Source organism: Crocodylus siamensis, chromosome 14 (assembly GCF_052110815.1).
Source record: "Crocodylus siamensis isolate JL-2025a chromosome 14, ASM5211081v1, whole genome shotgun sequence".
Taxonomy (NCBI): domain Eukaryota; kingdom Metazoa; phylum Chordata; order Crocodylia; family Crocodylidae; genus Crocodylus; species Crocodylus siamensis.
Genome location: NC_143408.1, coordinates 43,214 through 60,151, shown reverse-complemented (window position 1 = coordinate 60,151; position 16,938 = coordinate 43,214). Strand labels below are relative to the sequence as shown.

General features: G+C 42.8%; 2 protein-coding genes across 12 annotated transcripts in view; one reads left to right on the top strand and one right to left on the bottom strand.

The window, feature by feature from the left end:
• Nucleotides 1-21: 21 nt before the first annotated feature.
• CIB3 (calcium and integrin binding family member 3) overlaps nt 22-16,938 on the top strand; it is a 21,921-nt gene continuing 5,004 nt past the window's right edge. The window contains exons 1-7 of one of the 11 annotated variants that reach the window (XM_090027620.1): nt 3,506-3,544; nt 5,173-5,288; nt 5,639-5,673; nt 8,364-8,475; nt 10,687-10,834; nt 12,389-12,584; nt 16,026-16,869. In XM_090027620.1, coding sequence (XP_089883746.1) covers nt 5,238-5,288; nt 5,639-5,673; nt 8,364-8,475; nt 10,687-10,834; nt 12,389-12,584; nt 16,026-16,107 — 624 coding nt within the window. In that variant the 5' untranslated portion in view covers nt 3,506-3,544; nt 5,173-5,237 and the 3' untranslated portion in view covers nt 16,108-16,869. Of the gene's footprint in view, nt 344-3,505; nt 3,545-3,652; nt 5,289-5,638; nt 5,674-8,363; nt 8,476-10,686; nt 10,835-12,388; nt 12,585-13,160; nt 16,870-16,938 lie in introns of those variants that run through there. The other 10 variants (XM_090027619.1, XM_090027623.1, XM_090027618.1 and 7 more) reach the window with 10 other exon arrangements.
• FAM32A (family with sequence similarity 32 member A) lies at nt 794-3,510 on the bottom strand. Its single transcript, XM_090027632.1, has 4 exons — nt 3,361-3,510; nt 3,132-3,270; nt 2,838-2,891; nt 794-1,076 (listed from the first exon to the last, which is right to left on the bottom strand). The coding sequence occupies exons 1-4, from the start codon at nt 3,435-3,437 to the stop codon at nt 1,008-1,010; spliced, it is 339 nt and encodes a 112-aa protein (XP_089883758.1). The 5' UTR covers nt 3,438-3,510; the 3' UTR covers nt 794-1,007.

Here is a 16,938-nt window from a genome sequence, read left to right as displayed (position 1 = left end):
GTGACGTCGTCGCGGCGCCATTGCGGTGAGGTGCGGGGCCGGCCAATTCCCTAGGACGCGGGGTCGGGCGGCACCGCTGCCGGGAGGGCTCCGTAAAGAGGCGCCAGGTCAGAGCCTTCAGCTCCGGTGCTCATTTATCCCCAAAAACCCACGCTGCGTTGTGCTGACCTGCGACGTCGCTCAAGCCAGTCCCTGCACAGCGCTGGGAGGAGGCAGCTGACAGCAAGCAGTAACTGAGTTCCCACTGCCACTTCTTCTGCGACATGTCTTACACGTACTGTACACAAGCTCGGGGGCCAGTGAAGAAGTCAAACTGCACAACAGGATTTGGGGGCTCAGAAAGGTACGGCTGGTGCTCCAACAGGCAGCGTTCACGTGAGACAGAACAACTGAGCATGTGTTTAAAGGGTGCTCAGATTATAAAACGGGAGCTGCTGTTAAGGTTCTGCTAAGGCAGGCAAGCACAGGCTTGCAGGTACAGCCTAGCTCAGGTGAAAAGTGCTGTCAAGATCCCTTCCTCATCCACTACACCAGGTACATTTTTTTTTTTATTATTTTAACAGTTTTTATTTGACCTTCTAGAGTTTGTAGAGAAGTTATAAACAGATTACAGAGAGGCTTATGGTACCCAAGGAGGAACAATTCAATAAGATAACTTGTCTGCATCTAAAATCAGACCGTCACAAACATTCATTTCAAAAGAAGGCTGTGTCAACCAGCTCTCGGTACAACCTCCATATGAAATTTCTCCAGAAGTTTTCCTACAAACTCTAAACAAGGGGACTTCCGCAGATAAATGGAGGATTAGGGCCTTTATTCATTGTTCAGTAAAGGTGGGTGTGTGGTATACATACTTCTAAACAAGCACTTAAAGAGTACTGCCACCATGCAAAAGTTAAAAAAAAAAAGAATTAAATATCCAATGCAGAGATCACAGAGATTTATGCAAAGCATATCCTCCTAATAGAAATGCTTCTCATAATCCAGAACCGAGTAAGAAAAGCCATTCATTTAGTCCAGCTGACTTTGGGGATGTCATAGTGTTCAGTCAGAGTATCCAAGTGTCTGTTAAAATCCTAGGAGAGAAGAAAAAAGTGTCAACTTTCCAGAATACTGAACATGCTTTCTGCCTACTTTAAATTTAGTAATTCCAGATTAAATGAGTTGAAAATTTAGGTCAGTATCTGGTTAGTCAGCATCTTGTACCAGGTGCCACCAAGAAAGGTGCCCAAAAGCTGTACAATAGACAGTTATGCAATAGATAGCCCAGTTAATGGTTGGCTTCTGATCTGAATTATGTGGATTTATATCCCTAACATCCTCTCATTATAAAATGAGAATGATTAATCCATTTTTTGAAACCTGCTGAATTCTAGGCTTTAATTGTATCCTGTGGCCGTTAGCTGTATGGGTTAGTTACCTTTTGGCAGCTTTAAATTTGTAGCCTTTTAATTTAACCGAATAATTCTGTGTTCTTGTATTTAAAGACGATACAAGATACCAATCAAATTTACCTTTATTAGCAACTTTTCTTTCTGTAAAGATTATCCTAATCCATCACATTTCATTACATTCATGCTTCAGTTAGTCTGGTATATGTTCTAAGATGTGATGGCAAGAACTTTTGGTTCCAAGAACTTTTGGAAAAACCTGGGAAGCCATGGGTTTCCTTCACAGGCTGGCAGAGTTCCAGCCTGCAAGGGGTGGTGGGAAGCAAGACACAGGGTGTCACGTGCATGTGTGTGCATAGAAATGCATGCATCAGCTAGCCAGTGGTGGACAGCATCTCCTGCCAGGTAAGTCTATGGGGGCACAGGCAACAGTTGTAGGGGAAATGTACAGCTGATTTGGGGGCGGGGCAGGGCTTCAGCTGGGTCAGACCAACTCTGGGCAGAAGATGCCTCCACTGCCTAGCAGGCAGGTCCCAGAGTGAGAGGGAGCAATGCAGTCCCATGACTGCCAAGGTGAGGCACAACAGCAGCAGTGGCATAGAGTTGTGCCCCCTGCTGCTGTTGGGAAGACAAGGGGTGCCTCATCTTGGCAGTGAGGAGCTCTCTCCCACGCTGGGTCCCACCTGCTGGGCTGCATAGGTGGCTCCTGTCCAAAGCTGGTATGGTCAGGCTGCAGCCCTGCACTCTATGCCCTGCTGTGGGCGCAGAAATAGGGCAGCACATGCCCACCCCACCACATTGCCTGTAGCCTCCTTATGCGCTGGGGGCAACAGATCAGGAGTGAGGTGCACCAGCAAGGCCAGGGCACTGTCAAAGCAGTGCTGTTCAATGCTATAAAGCAGCGGAGGGGACAGCTGCAGCTGGGCCTACACATCTTGTGAGCAAAGGGGGCAGGGGGAATTCTGATTTTCCATGATAAAAAAAACAAAATCAAATGCTAAAGCATATGGGTATTTAGAATTTATTTTCTGGTAGGCCTCCAAATTGCTTTAAAATGTAAATATGTCAATAAAACATTGTGTTGGACTGATACCGTATAGATAGTAGCGCTTCATTTTAATTATGGAAAAATGCTGATTTTGCAGGTTATAACTGGAGACTGTTGGCTCTTATCAGAGAACTTGTAATTTTTAAACACAGACAACCAGGATGCCTGCTGATCACCCACCACTGATTTCTGTTAAAAAGGCAAGCAGTTGTTTCCTCCATCAATCAGAGGCCCAGAATGTGCAAGTTGCAGCTTTTGTATTACTTGTGGCAAGAGATTTTTTTCAGACAAACATATTAGAACAATAACTATTTGAATTACATATCCTGACAGGTGGCTCATTTAGAATAGACAGCAAAGGGAACATACACTGTGAACAAGGATAATCGTATCCTCACCTCAACTCTTTGTTTGTGGGTCTTGGAAGCCTTCTTCAGGATTCTTTCCATTTGCTGAGAAAGGGAAAACAGACACAGGTTGCTGTCATGCTAGCTCCTTTCACTGCAATGAAATGCTTGCTTTTTAACCTGCGTATTGTCTTTTCGGGGAAGTAACCTGGGTCAGGGCCGCTGCAAGTGTGCAGCTCTGGCTCCCACAAAGCGCGCCCCAGGTAGGGGCGGACTCGTGCGCCCACCCGACCCGACCCGACCCCCGCATCTCGGTGCCGGCAGCAGGAGCCTCCCGGCCCGTACCCTCTTCTCCTGCATCTTCTCATAGGCGAGCTGCGCGGGCGTGCGCTTGTCCAGGCCGCGCCTCTTCTCCTCCTCCTGCTTCTTGCTGCTCACGGTTTGGTCCCGGATCTTGCTCTTGTCCTTGTCCTTCCTCTTCTTCCTAAGGGGACAGAGCCAGAGCGGCGGCCTGAAAAGCAGCACGGGAAGCCGGAACCCCGTTGTCCGCCGGTTCACCGGAGGAGGTGCTTACCGCCGGGCCGCTGCTGGGGCCTCGCCGCTCGCCTTGAGCCGCAGCGCGCCGCGCTGGACGCTTTCGTACTCCGCCATGGCTTCCCAGAGCTCGCGGCACTTCCGGGTTACGAGCGGAGAGCACTTCCGGGCCGCGCCCCCCAGGCGCGTCGGAAAAGGCTGGGCTGGGATGTGAGGCAGCTATGGTAACGGGCCTGGCGGGAGGGAACACGCGCGGCGTTGGTCGCGACTGACGGCCCGCAGCTGGAAGGTCGCGGCTCCCGAGCCCTGTAACAGCCCCGGGCGCGCAGAGCTCCCCACGGGTACCGTCTTGGGCGTAGTCCCGGAGAGGAGAGGAGAGGAGCGGAGCTGTGGGGCACGGCCACCCCCACAGACCCCGTCTGGCCCCTCCAGCGCCCGCCCCGGGCAGGCCGACAGCCCACAGCAGCCACCGACCTGCGGCTGCAAGGCAGAGTCAGCTGCAGGGCTCCTTGAGAGAGGGCCACGGCCACCCCCTTTGCCACGCAGCGCGGCAAGACTTGGGTGCAACTCCTTCTGACCCGCTGAGGGGCAAGACTTTCCAAGAGTCAGAGCCTTGGCTGCAGCAGTACTCTGCCTCTGAGGAAATGGTAGTAGCAGGAGGGGGAAAAAAATCCCTCCTAGCCCCACATGGGACCCAGCAAAGCCCAGAAGCCTGGGAAATACTCACAGCAGAGCACAGGTATGGCTATGCATAGGTCATTTCTGACCATTGCCTATCAGCCTCTCGAACACTTCCGGTGGGGAGATATCACAATTTCCCCGGATGTCTAGTCTACTGCTTCTGTTTTAACAGTGAAGATTTTTTTTCCCTAATATCGCAGTCTAAATCCTCTGCTGCAACTGTACTGGTCTGCGTTCAACTCTGCATCAGGAGAGAGAGAGGACATTTTCCCTCTTCTAACAAAAGAAAGTTTCCTACATTCCTCCCTCCCTCCCTCCCAGTATGTTTTCAGTTTTATACCTGAACTTCCAAGAGGGATCGGAGTATCGAGATAATGCCTAGTTAAAACCAACAATGGGGCAAATTATTCTCAAAATTAGGCCCACCAGATAAACATTATAAACTGTTAAATAACATGGGTGTATGATTTACACTTTTCCATTTTAGCAAACATTTCATAAATATATTGAAGACGTGATCCTTGTTTTTCGTGGGGAAATTAGATAGTCACATTTATTTTGTTGGTTTAACTTTATTATAAATTAGCAATTATGGCTCAGCAAAGAGCATTTGAAATTAATTGTTAATGGAGACCATCAAAACTATAATTACTAACACACATGGGGTTGATTTTGGTGGGGGGGTTTTTACAAGTGGATATTAAGAAGAAAAAGACTTTGGACTTTAGGGATGGTCCTACTTTGAGCAGGGGGTTAGACTAGAAGGCTTCCTGTGTTCCTTTCCAACCCTAAATTTCATGATTCAATGACACTAATCCTTTTTTCGGGTTCCTGCTGATGCTGACTATTAAAGGAAGGAAGATATTCCTAGTGTTTTTAGCAGTCTGCATTTTTTTTCAGCAGAATCACAAACAACAAATCCACATAGTCCCCTATCAGTTTCAGAGACCAGGCAAAGAAGCTGTTTTGAGTTTAGTTGTATGGTGTAATATGACTCTGCCAGAGCATACAGGAGGTAGGTGAATGATGCTGGAAGAGAGCCTTATAGTCAGACTAAAGATGCGATGAAATGCTCCTATTATGATTCTGAAAACCATGGAGCAGAGAAGGTGGTTACTTGATCCCTACCTCTGAACCTCATTGTTGCAGTTTTTCATATTTGAATATTCAGGACTCCTATAAAGGTAATTTAAGGGGATAGAACCATGGGACAAGAATCAGGACTCAAAGGCGGACATGGGCAACAAGCAAACCATTTTTACTCCAGAGCAGCTAGATGCTTATCAGGTAAAACCACCAAGCTTAAAAAAAAGAAAAGATAAAATAGCTATAATATGGGTTAAGGGAGGTTGCTCTAAAACAGTTGTTGGGTCTTAATGTTGTGATGCTAACTGGGATTAAAAACTCTAGCAAAAGTGTTTAGAGTAAATATGATTGATAGCTGTTTAATGCCTCTCTTCCTTTTTCATGCAATGAGAAAAATAAAGCCATGTATTATAAATTAAGAGGAAGTACGTAAGTCTTTGGCAAAGTTAACTAGAAAGGCAGCATGTTTACACTAGGAAAAGCTTTGGGCCAGTGTATGTTTTAAAAAAAAATGAATACCACTGTAACTTATACCTCACCATATTTTGCAGGACTGCACATTTTTTACAAGGAAAGAAATTCTAAGGTGAGCTTGTTTTTTTGTCTTTAAAAGCAGTAACAGAACACAGGGTTCTTATAAGTTTAGGAATCTTTGCAAGATTTTTTTTAAACTGGCTCCTACCCTGGGGGTCTTTAAGAAGAGGCTTGATGCCTACCTGGCTCGAGTCATTTGAGCCCAGTTTTTCTCCTGCCCAGGCAGGGAGTCAGACTTGAAGATCTACCAGGTCCCTTCTGACCCTACTTCTATGATTCTATGACCATGACAGAAAGCCCCACAGCTTTTATATATACAAAATTGTGTTAAGTAGCATTAACTGCGCCAAAAATCTGTAACTCACTACAGCATTAAACGGCCAGTTCCTCCACCTGAAGCTTTTATATAACAAATTATCTAAAATGATTTTGCCACATTCACGTTCAAAGGGTTTCATGCCCTTCCACCTTGTTTTTATAACAACTACTACACAGATTATTGATATTCTGTGGTCCATTTTGTTTATTTGATGAAATATATCCATGTTTTTCAGTAGTGTATTAAAGAAAAACTAACTTGTATTTAGAGTTTCTTTTCCTCATATATTTATATTGTAGTCTAAATTCTATTTGAATGTTATGATATAATTTCATTTTTGAATTACTGATATTATTAACATTAGCGGTCCAAAAATACTAGATTATCCACCTACCAGTGTGAGATTCTGGCTCATTTTGTTTCTCTGAAAACAGAGACTTGGAAAAGGACATGTAATACTGGTAAAGACTGTCTTCAATATTAGAACAGAGTAGACTTTAAAGTGATTTTCTTTCAAATTTGTCTTGGCAATATGCTGTTAGTGTACCATTTCTCATTCTTTCTTATTTTTATGTTTACAGTAAAATTTTTGGAGAAACGTTTACAAGGCCCAAATTATGTGAAAGAGAATTGGGAATTAACCAATATTCCCAATTCACAAAAAGTCACAGCCAGCTTGCTAGGATTAAAGTAACCTAAAAAGCTTTTGCTGACACAACATGAGGCTCTCTTGGTTTTTGTGTGAGAAGCTACTGACCTACGAGACATCTACTGTGGAGTTGTCTAATTAACTCTGCAGTAAACATCTGTGTCCACACAAGCATGGCTCCACTAGGTTGGAGGTAAATTAACAAACTCTGCCACAGGTTAGTATTTGTAAATGTAAGTACTATCCTACCTTACGGCAGTTTTTTACTCTGCAGCAACACATGGTGCTGCGTGTTACTGTACACATGTAGACATGCCCAGTATCAGTGGATTGACTCGTTTGAAGAACAGGGTAGAGGAGCAAATTGCATGAGGATGTGCCCTTTAGCAGAATTATGTGCTCTTCCATTGATGTGCACTCTGCTAACCTGCTTGCGAATGTAGCGCAGCAGAAAGTGTAATTGGAGCAAGTATCTATTATAACTGAAACTTAAGCTTGGCTGAATTTTCATGCACTGAATAGAAGCCCAGGCCATAATTGTGTCATGAATAAGGCATTTATTATTGATAATGAGCCCCTTAGAAACAATGGAACAGGATTTTCAGCCACATTCACTAATGATAACTCAAAAAAAAAAAAGGCTCCTTAATCTACAGGAGGTAAACAGTACTGCAAAAAATTAAAACATGGTTGAAGACACATTACAGATCTTCTGTTTCCCATGGGGTCTTGTTACAGTCAATTTAGTGGAAATTTTGCTGGGCCAAAAATGCAGGATGAGGCTGCAGACTTGAAGAGCGAAACAGTTGCTCCCTTACCCTCCTCCCCTTATTCTAACCCTTAAACTAGACAAAACGAAGGTAACAGGTAGCCAAGGGAAGACTAGCTGACTAGTGAAGTAGTCTCCCATCCCTCTGAGCTAAATGGCTCAGTGGTTCTCCCTCTCCTATATGTGGATTTGCTTTTGAAATTACAATCTATTCCTCCAAAAAATACACATTTTTATGAATTTCTTCTGAAGATTGCTTGGTGCATCTTTGTTATGACCAGAATGGTTAAAGCTGTGCTCGACTACATTGGGCACCTATATCAGAGGTATTGGGTACAATTTATCTCCTAATGACTTCTGTAGGAGATGGCATGCAGCCTCACTGAGTGAATTTTTTGCAGAGCATTGAACTTATAGGATCTTTTCTGTCTTGGCATCACATTCCTCTACACATGCAGTTCCTTAGCAGCGGAAAAGGGTCACTAATTGCTTCATTCCAAATTTACAGCCAGCTGGAGTTGATGAACAGTATTTGAACCACACGTACCTTTGCACAGATTTTGTAGGGAGGCATGAGACAAGGATTCTCAGCTTTTGGCGTATTAACGGGACATGTTCTTGCCAGCTAAGCCAGCCTTCAGGAATGTATATAAAGACAGGTGGTGATGGGGGGAAATGAAATTTGGAAAGTAGTTACTGGTGAAAAATAGTTCCAGGAAGCTAATAACAGGTCTGTTTATCACTTTGAATAAAAAGTACTTGATCACCCAGGCTACAAGAAAATGCAGCTGCACAAAAAATAACAACAATTTTGCTGGCTAGTTTGTACATTTTTTATACTAATTGTTTCTTCCTCCATGAAGTGCAGATTCTCCTCAGTTATATTTATGTTCACTACTTTGATGCAAGATCTGAATGATAAACCATAAAACAGAGAAGATGGACATATTATTCAGCACTGCAAGAACAAGCTAATACCAAAATTAACCTTATAAACATTCTCAGGCTGTTTTACAGGTACAGAGATCTGGCCCCACAGCTAGTCCCACTTGACTACTCAGATAAACCAGATGTGGTGCTTCCCTATGAACTCATCAGCAGCATGCCAGAGCTGAAGGTACAGTGTAAGAAATGCAGAAGGTAGACATGGTGCCACATTTCACTTTCATCTATCCCTTCTGAATAATTCATTCCTTACTAATTGTCAAAAGACCTGAAAGATAATTGAATTCTGGCTATAGAGAATAGCTGTCTAAATCCAAAGTCCCTTTAGAAGCTGCCAGTGGTTTCCTTTGAAAGCTTACTGAAGTCCAAAAAAGGTATAGAGAAGTTTGCAGCCGGATCTGTTTTTTGATGCAACATTAGACAAAAAAAAAAACAAAAACAAACTAGGAACAAGGGGGGACAAGGGGAAGGAGGAGGGGTTGTCTTGTCCACCACTAAGAGGCTCAGATGGATAGAACTCCTGCCTAGCTTGCGCCCTATAAAGCCAAGGGCTTGTGACCCCTCCCACCCCCAGTGCTCCTTCCTGCCCATGGCAGGAGGTCGGACTAGATGATCTGTCTAGGTCCCTTCCGACTCATTGATTCTGTGATTCCAGGATAAGGCACTAACTTGAAATAAATATTATAGTTTCATAGTTTCTAGGGTCGGAAGGGACCTGAGTAGATCATCTAGTCCCACCCCCTGCCATGGCAGGAAAGAGTACTGGGGTCAAATAAGGTGTTCATCTAACCTCCTCTTAAAAACCCTCAGGGTAGGAGCCTGCACCACTTCTCCTGGAAGTTGGTTCCAGATCCTAGCCGCCCTGACCGTGAAGTAGCGCGTCTTGATATGTAGCCTAAATCTACCCTCTGCCAGCTTGTGACCGTTATTCCTGGTCACTCCTGGCAGTGCTCGGGGGAACAATGCCTGCTGATCCCCCCTGACTAGTTTATAACAGGCCACTAGATTCCCCCCTCAGCCTTCTCTTGTGGAGGCTGAACAGGTTCAAGTCCTGTAGCCTCTCCTCATAGGGCCTGCCCTGCTGTGCCCTGATCATGCGAGTGGCCTCCTCTGGACCCTCTCCATGCTGTCCACATCCCTCTTGAAGTGCGGAGCCCAGAACTGGACGCAGTACTCCAACTGCAGCCTGACCAGTGCCGCATAGAGGGGGAGGATCACCTCTCTGGACCTGCTCGAGATGCATCTGTAGATGCATGCCAAGGTGCGGTTGGCCTTCCTGACTGCCTCCCCACACTGCCGGCCCATGTTCATCTTGGAGTCAGTGATGACTCCGAGATCCTTTTCCACCTCTGTGCTGAGAAGAGGAGAGTTCCCCAACCTGTAGGTATGGTGCTGGTTGTTCCTCCCCAGGTGCATCACTTTGCACTTGTCTGTGTTGAATCCCATCCTATTCTCATCCGCCCACCCTTGTAACCTGTCTAGGTCCGATTGTAGCTCATTGTTTCCTTCTAGTGTGCCCACATCCCCCCCACATCTTAGTGTCATCAGCAAATTTGAACAGGGTGCTTTTTACCCCCTCGTCCAAGTCACTAATGAAGATGTTGAACAGTGCGGGCCCGAGGACCGAACCGTGCGGAACCCCACTGCCCGCGTCCTTCCAGGTTGAGAAGGACCCATCCACTACCACCCTCTGGGTGCGGCCCTCCCGCCAGTTGGCGACCTGTTTGACTGTGTGGGTGTCGACACCACAGTCCCCCAAAAACGGGGTGAGAGACAGTGTCGACAGCCTTCCAGAAGTCCAGGAAGACGATGTCCACTGCTACCTCTGCATCTAATGATCTGGTGATCTGATCATAAAAGGCCACCAGGTTGGTCTGACAGGACCTGCCACTGATGAGCCTGTGTTGGTTGCCCCTCAGCATGCAGTCCCCTGCTGGCCCCTTGTGGATGTGTACCAGCCTAATTTTCTCAAACAGCTTGCCTAGAATCAAGGTAAAACTAACCGGCCTATAGTTTCCCAGGTCCTCCTCTTTCCCCTTTTTGAAGATGGGAACCACGCTGGCCCTCTTCCAGTCCTCCGGCACCACACCAGAGCACCACGAGGAAGACAGAGGCAAAGAAATCATTAAACATGTTAGTTTTGCCGTCTGGTGTGACAACCAAATTTCCTGACGCGTCCTGCAGGGGCCCCACATTACCCAGAACCTTCTTTTTACCCCCTGTGTATTTAAAGAAGGACTTCTTACTGTCCTTAATCTGGGAAGCTAGTCCTAATTCCATCTCTGCCTTGGGCTTCCTCACTGCCCCCCTACATCCCCTACTAATACATTACTTTATTAGTAAAGGCTGCCTTTCACTTTATTTTGTCTTCCCTTGTCAACAGGACAATCCATTTCGCCAGCGGATAGCAGAGGTTTTCTCAGAGGATGGAGAAGGCAATATGACTTTAGATGATTTTTTAGATATGTTTTCAGTGTTGAGTGAAATGGCTCCCAGAGATCTCAAAGCTTCTTATGCCTTTAAAATTTATGGTGAGTGAAACTGGCAGGGATGGTAAAGCTGGGGGGAAATACGGAGTTGCACATGACCAAAGACAGACTGCAGGAACACTCTTAAATTAGATCAGTGATTGTCTACTAGGCTGTCAAGGCACCCTGGGGTGTCTTGAGAACCTTATTAGGATGTCCTGTGGTGCCTTGCATTGTTAGAACTGTTAGCTGTGCAAATCCGATTCACAAGATAAACCCAGGCATATAAAATAAAAAGCCATAGCATTAAAAGCATTCTAACATGTTGTAGTCTTTCTGATTTTTTTGCAACAGAAAAAAACTACTCTTTTTTTTTGCATAGTAAGAAAACAAGTGAAAATGAAGAGGTAGCATTTTCGGAGGGGTCTTTATTGTGTAACGGGGCGGTGCCTTGAGTCTAATCCCTCATAGCTACTGAGGCTGAGAACCACTACATTAGATACACACGGCTATGAAATGTATAGGTACATATTTAATAGGGCTCCCCTTCTCTTTGCATTTAAATGCTTCCTAGCTCTCCTAGAAACTTTTATGCCACTTGTAAGGTTTTCAGTGTGTTCATAACTCAAGAGATATTTTGCTTAAACTCTGGCAGCTCTGGCTTTCACCATGGTGCACTAGGGCGCAGTAGAATTAATCTACTGCACTTTTAGTGTCTTGCGCCTGTTGAGACCGAAGGTGATCTCTGATCATCAGTTTCTGACATCTGCTGGAAAGTTTGTGGTACTGCATCCAAAGCAACTATTCCATATTTTGTTAACTGAAGGAAATAAAATTTAAAAAGAAACTGTACAGACCATGGGAGATGCTTTGAAAAGTATTGACATGACCAAATAATTCTAAGGTAAAGGGGATTTCATCTGGTGTCAGCTGTTCAGTGGCATCTGTGGTTCCACTTACTGGAAACTAGATCTGGACACGCAAAACTTGTCAACCAAGGCTGTTGACACATAGCAAGTCCTCCCTAAAATGTACCTGTCTGACTATTCATTAAGGGAATTAATGTCCCATCTTCTGCAGGGTTCTTTGAATAACCCAGGCTTGTAGCACATTTTCACGAAGGGTGTTGTTAAAAATTACAATTATTTACTGTAAGGTTTCAATTATTTTTTTCTTTGGGTCTCAGCAAAAGCAATTCTATAATGCCCTAATAAGAGAAAGTTCTGCTTTTAAAGTCAAAGGGGACATTGTTCAACATGGAAAACATGGAACAGCCTACGCTGTTCTTTTAACTTCATGCTTTTAGTTCTTGGTACTGGCTTGCTGATAATTTGATTATGGACAGATTGCATTAGGGATGAGATTATTTGGGAACTCTAACATTGTGTATGACCAGCAACAGCAGGGTGCATAAAACTTGTAGATGGGTGTTTTGGAAATAACTGCAATCCAGTGAATGTTGGGCAATTCTTCAATTCCAAATTAGGAGTTCCTTCATACAGCTGTATTGGAGTTTGTAAGTCAGGTCAGACATATTCCTTCCCACTACCATCTTGGGAGTCAGACTTGGAGAAGTTTTCAGTATTTTGAATGCATCATTTCTCTTTCCTTTGACAGATTTTAACAATGATGATTATATATGCAAGTCAGACTTGGAAAAAACTGTTAACAAACTGACTCGAAATGAACTTACTCCGGAAGAAGTTAGTCTTGTATGTGAAAAAGTGATTGAGGAAGCTGATCTGGACAATGATGGCAAACTTTCTCTGGAAGATTTTCAGCACATGATAGTAAGAGCTCCAGACTTTCTCAGGTAACAGTGGCCCCTGTGTTATACATTGAGAATTCACTTCTCATTCTGTAGTACAAGTGTCTTAAAAGCTATGCTTATTAGCTCTTCCACCCTTGAAGATTTCAGCATTTCCGGTCCATCAGTCACAGTATTGCACTACAAGCATTCACTAAAAAACCAAAAAACAAACCACCAAGATTTTAAAGTTTAGGGGTGTCTGTTTTTTTGCTGTTGCTTTTGAACTTCAAGTCACATTTTTCTCTAAGATCACAAGTGCCAGGAAGTTGTCTGAAGAGAGAGAAAAAAAAAAAGCCATGATTCTCATTCTGATGGCTGAGGTAGTTAGGCCTGAATACCTCAAATATTGTTGGATTCTATATTGAACTGTTAAGAGCTGGCAACGTTATCCTGGAAAGACTATTAACTTTACAAAAGTATTTTTAACAAAAGACTGGCTCTTTAGATTTAAGTGATTTAGGCTTCTTAATCCCAAAGCAGGCAAGACAAATCAAATGTGGCAAGGTAAAAATTGCTAGGTTTGTGCCATGTGGTGAATGAGACATATGTAGCAGTTTTTGTTTTTTGTTCTTTTAATAGTACATTTCACATTCGAATCTGAATCTGGTGAAATACAGAGTGGGAACTTCATCCGAATTCCACCATGTACATCATTCCGTTCTGTTTTCAGGACCAAACACGATTTTGAGAAACTGGAGTAAGAGCTGGGGAGAAGAAAAAGTTGTTCTCTGTTTAAATCTTCAGGGATAAGATTCATTAAGATTTCCCTAAGTAACTTAGTACACATTTTTTCTTGCCAGTTAACACGTTCAATACAAATCTTGTTTTGATTTTCAGCTTCTGCAAATCTGATCAACAAAGAAATGGGGAATACATCCATATTTGTTTAACTTGGCAAATAAAAAGATTTGTTTAAGGTAAAAGACTGCTGGCACTAGAACAAACGTGCATAAACTGACCATTAAAAACTTTGACTTGAAATAGGAAGGAGATTCTTAACCACTACTACAGCTGGGTCCTAAGAAACCCTTCCAATCTGAATAGTACGTGTTTATTATTGCCCTGAAGTGCTTTTTTAGATTGAGCCAGATCAGTGATTCTCAGTGCAGATGCTGTGGCACCCTAAGGTAGCCTGAGATCCTTTCAACGGTGCTGCCGTGTGCCACGCAATGTTAGCATTGTTAGATGTGCAAGCATGATTCACAAGATAAAACCAAAGATTTCAAGTAGGAATTCATTGCAGTAAAAAACACACTATGACCCAAGTTCTTTGAAACAGAGAACTTGCTCATTTATTCTTCTGTAATCAAAAAAATGAGTGAAAGTGAAGAGCTGGCATTTTCTGAGGTGGACCTTCAGTATGAAAAGGTTGAGTACCGTTCGGCTAGGTATCTGAAAACAGGGGTCTGCACTTGTCTTGCGAGGTCTCTTCTAGTCCTGGGCTCCCAACAGAAAAAACTGTTTGGGGGAATTTTTTATTTGTTTTTAAGGGGCTAGGCACTAAGTATAAGTTACACAAAAAAGAAAACCTAGAACATTTCCTTCTGTCCTTTATGCAATTTTACCTTGTGACAAAGATCTTGCTATAGGCACTGACAACTTATAAACTGGTGTCTGTTGAGCTTGGATTGCAAATTCATTGGCTCAGACAAAAACCCAAAGCACTCAGAATCCCACCTATTGTAGAATGACTTTTAAAGCTGCCAAAATTCCATTAAAATTAATGGAAATTGAACACACACCAACTTGAAAGCAGCTTTAAAGGTGTCAGCCTCTGAGTGTGACGTTAGAGGACTGAAAGTTGAGTGAACTAAGAAACTCCTACCACACTGGGGCAAAAAGCAGAATGGCACTGTGGCATATTCATTCACAGTTTGAATGCAACTTATCTCAGTTACACACAGCCTCAGATCTAGATTTATTGAGTAAAAGCTTTTTCCTTGGAAAAGGAGCAGAGGATGCTGAATTACTATCTGTATTACTTGCAAGCTTTTGCTGAATTTTCTTTTAAGTCTGGAACATTGCATTGTAAGTTGTAATGCATGGATCCAGAATTACTACCAACTTTCTTAGAAACACTTTCTATTCCATGGCTGCGAGACTCTGCAGTGTATAATGAATAACTAGCAAGGTATCTTCATGGCATATTAGTAGTAGGCACTGTAAAAAAAAAAAAAAGACCTTATCTGAAGTCTCTCTCTGTTACATGGTAGATGATCACCGGAATGTTTGGTTCACTGTGTTTGTCATAAAACTGACAATCAAATCCATAGCCCCCATTTTTTCCCTGAAATTCAGTAGCCTTTGAGCATCTTTAGAGTCTTTTCCACATGTTTACGATCATGGTTACTTTGTTGGTCATTTTCTGCTTACTTTAAAAGATGAAGACATTTTTGTTGAGTAACAGATTTCTATATTTTATCATTCTAAAGAAAGAACAAATTGAACTGAGGGGCATAAAACCCATGCATTTACATTTACAAGTAATAAAATGTTTTACATGTCGTACTTGGACCTTGAAATCAGAAAGAGCATGTAAATGAATGATATACATAATAGTTTTTTTAAGGAGTTTAGTTCTTTCCTTGTGACATATGCAAAACTGCATATTTCAGTATCTCTAAATAAACCCTAGGTGCCAACTGCTATTTATTGCTAAAATACCAAAAAATGCCACAGTATAGGTTAACAATTTCCCCTCATCCTGATCCGACATGCTCTTCTGTTGACTAGGGTGGCACACTAAAGAATGTGCTAATCCTACAGTCCATCATGAGGACATATTTATTTTGCAAATTAAGCTTATAATCGCGTATAAAAAAATATCTAATTCAGACAGTTTTAGGGGCTTATACTCAAACTAGACAAAAACCTCCACAGTCCATACCAGTCTAACCATGGGGTAAAATTCCCTCCTGATCTCAAGCATAGCAATCAGTGGTGACGTGTAGGGGGTACGCATGCACCCCCTGACCGGCCACGCTCACCTCTTAGGTGATGGTTAGGGGAGGACAGGCAGGAGTACCAGTGCCCTCTCTGCAAGCACCAGCTGATCACTATGATTGCTGTGGCCACTTCCAGGAGGATTGCCCACGGGCAACCTCCCTGGTCAGCAGGACTGGTTGCCGGGGGCGGGGCACATGCCACTCCCAACTAAAGCAGCACCAGTCGCTCATGATAGTGATTGGTCTCACTGTAAGTGGAATCTTTGCATCTCCCAGCTACGCAGTTTGCCCAGTAAAAGGGGTATCTATAAAAACAAATTTTAAACCCAACCAACCAACCAAACAAAACCTTCTTTTCACATATTCACTTGGGCCATCATGGCTATAACAACATTCCAACCTTACTTAAACATTTCTGACTGAAGAAAACTGAAAACATTTATAAAGGTACATCTAACACAGGTAAGTTTTTTATATGCCATATTTTTCTCACATACAGACACACCCCAGAACAAGAAAGGCACCATACTTTTGAAAGGCAGAATGAAGAAAACAATTTTTTCTTCACAGTAACTGAGTAGCAGCAGCAAGGGAGCTGAGCCTGTTCATTTTTCTGCTCCCTGTGGATCTCTGCTGACTTCACTTTTCCCTTCCTGCGGGATGCAGCAGACACTTCTTACTGCATTTCTTCACACATAAAATGCACACTCCAGCTTCAAGCAGCCAGTTTTTTGAAAAAAGGTGCGCAGTGTATGCAAGAAAATAAAGTTCAACTCTTAAAAAAAATACCTTAAGACACAAATCATCTTAGAATAAATATTTGGTTTGTTAAAGTGCATCATATTTCAAAGGCAATCAGGAGTCGTAGTAGAGATGATATCTTTTATTAGACCGACAAAATTTTTGCAAATAAATTAATACAATGAATTTAATTGCTTTTTATATATTGTATTAATTTATTTGCAAAAATCTTGTCGGTCTAATAAAAGATATCATCTCTACTACGAGTCCCGATTGCCTTTTCCTCTACACCAATATGGCTACAACCTGGATACTTCATGTTTAGAAGAATACGCTAGCAATATATGTACTTAAGTTTTTTTAAAGTGGTTTGCACTGTATTATTTGTCACTTTTTTTATACAAGTGTTATGTGAACAAGTTTGGATTTTTTACGAAATCCGGATTGGCATAATTAAGCTGAATTATTCATAAAATTGTACAGATCTGTCCTTGAGTTTGATTCAAAGGCCACTGAAGATGGGAACATTTCACATATATCATTTAATTTTATGTTATTCGTATTTTTAAGTGCAATCCTTCAAAAATAAATATTACAAATTACTTTTGTTCTAGTTAATCTTACACCAAGGTTGGTCTTTATGCCCAATTATTCATTAAAAAAACCCAAAC

Excerpts from the sequence above, each read along its gene's own strand:
- FAM32A (XM_090027632.1), bottom strand. The coding sequence starts at position 3,437 with ATGGCGGAGTACGAAAGCGTCCAGCGCGGCGCGCTGCGGCTCAAGGCG. Across the intron at positions 3,271-3,360 it reads GCCCCAGCAGCGGCCCGGCG|GAAGAAGAGGAAGGACAAGG; the intron begins GTAAGCACCTCC and ends CTGTCCCCTTAG. Across the intron at positions 1,077-2,837 it reads CCCACAAACAAAGAGTTGAG|GATTTTAACAGACACTTGGA; the intron begins GTGAGGATACGA and ends CTTCTCTCCTAG.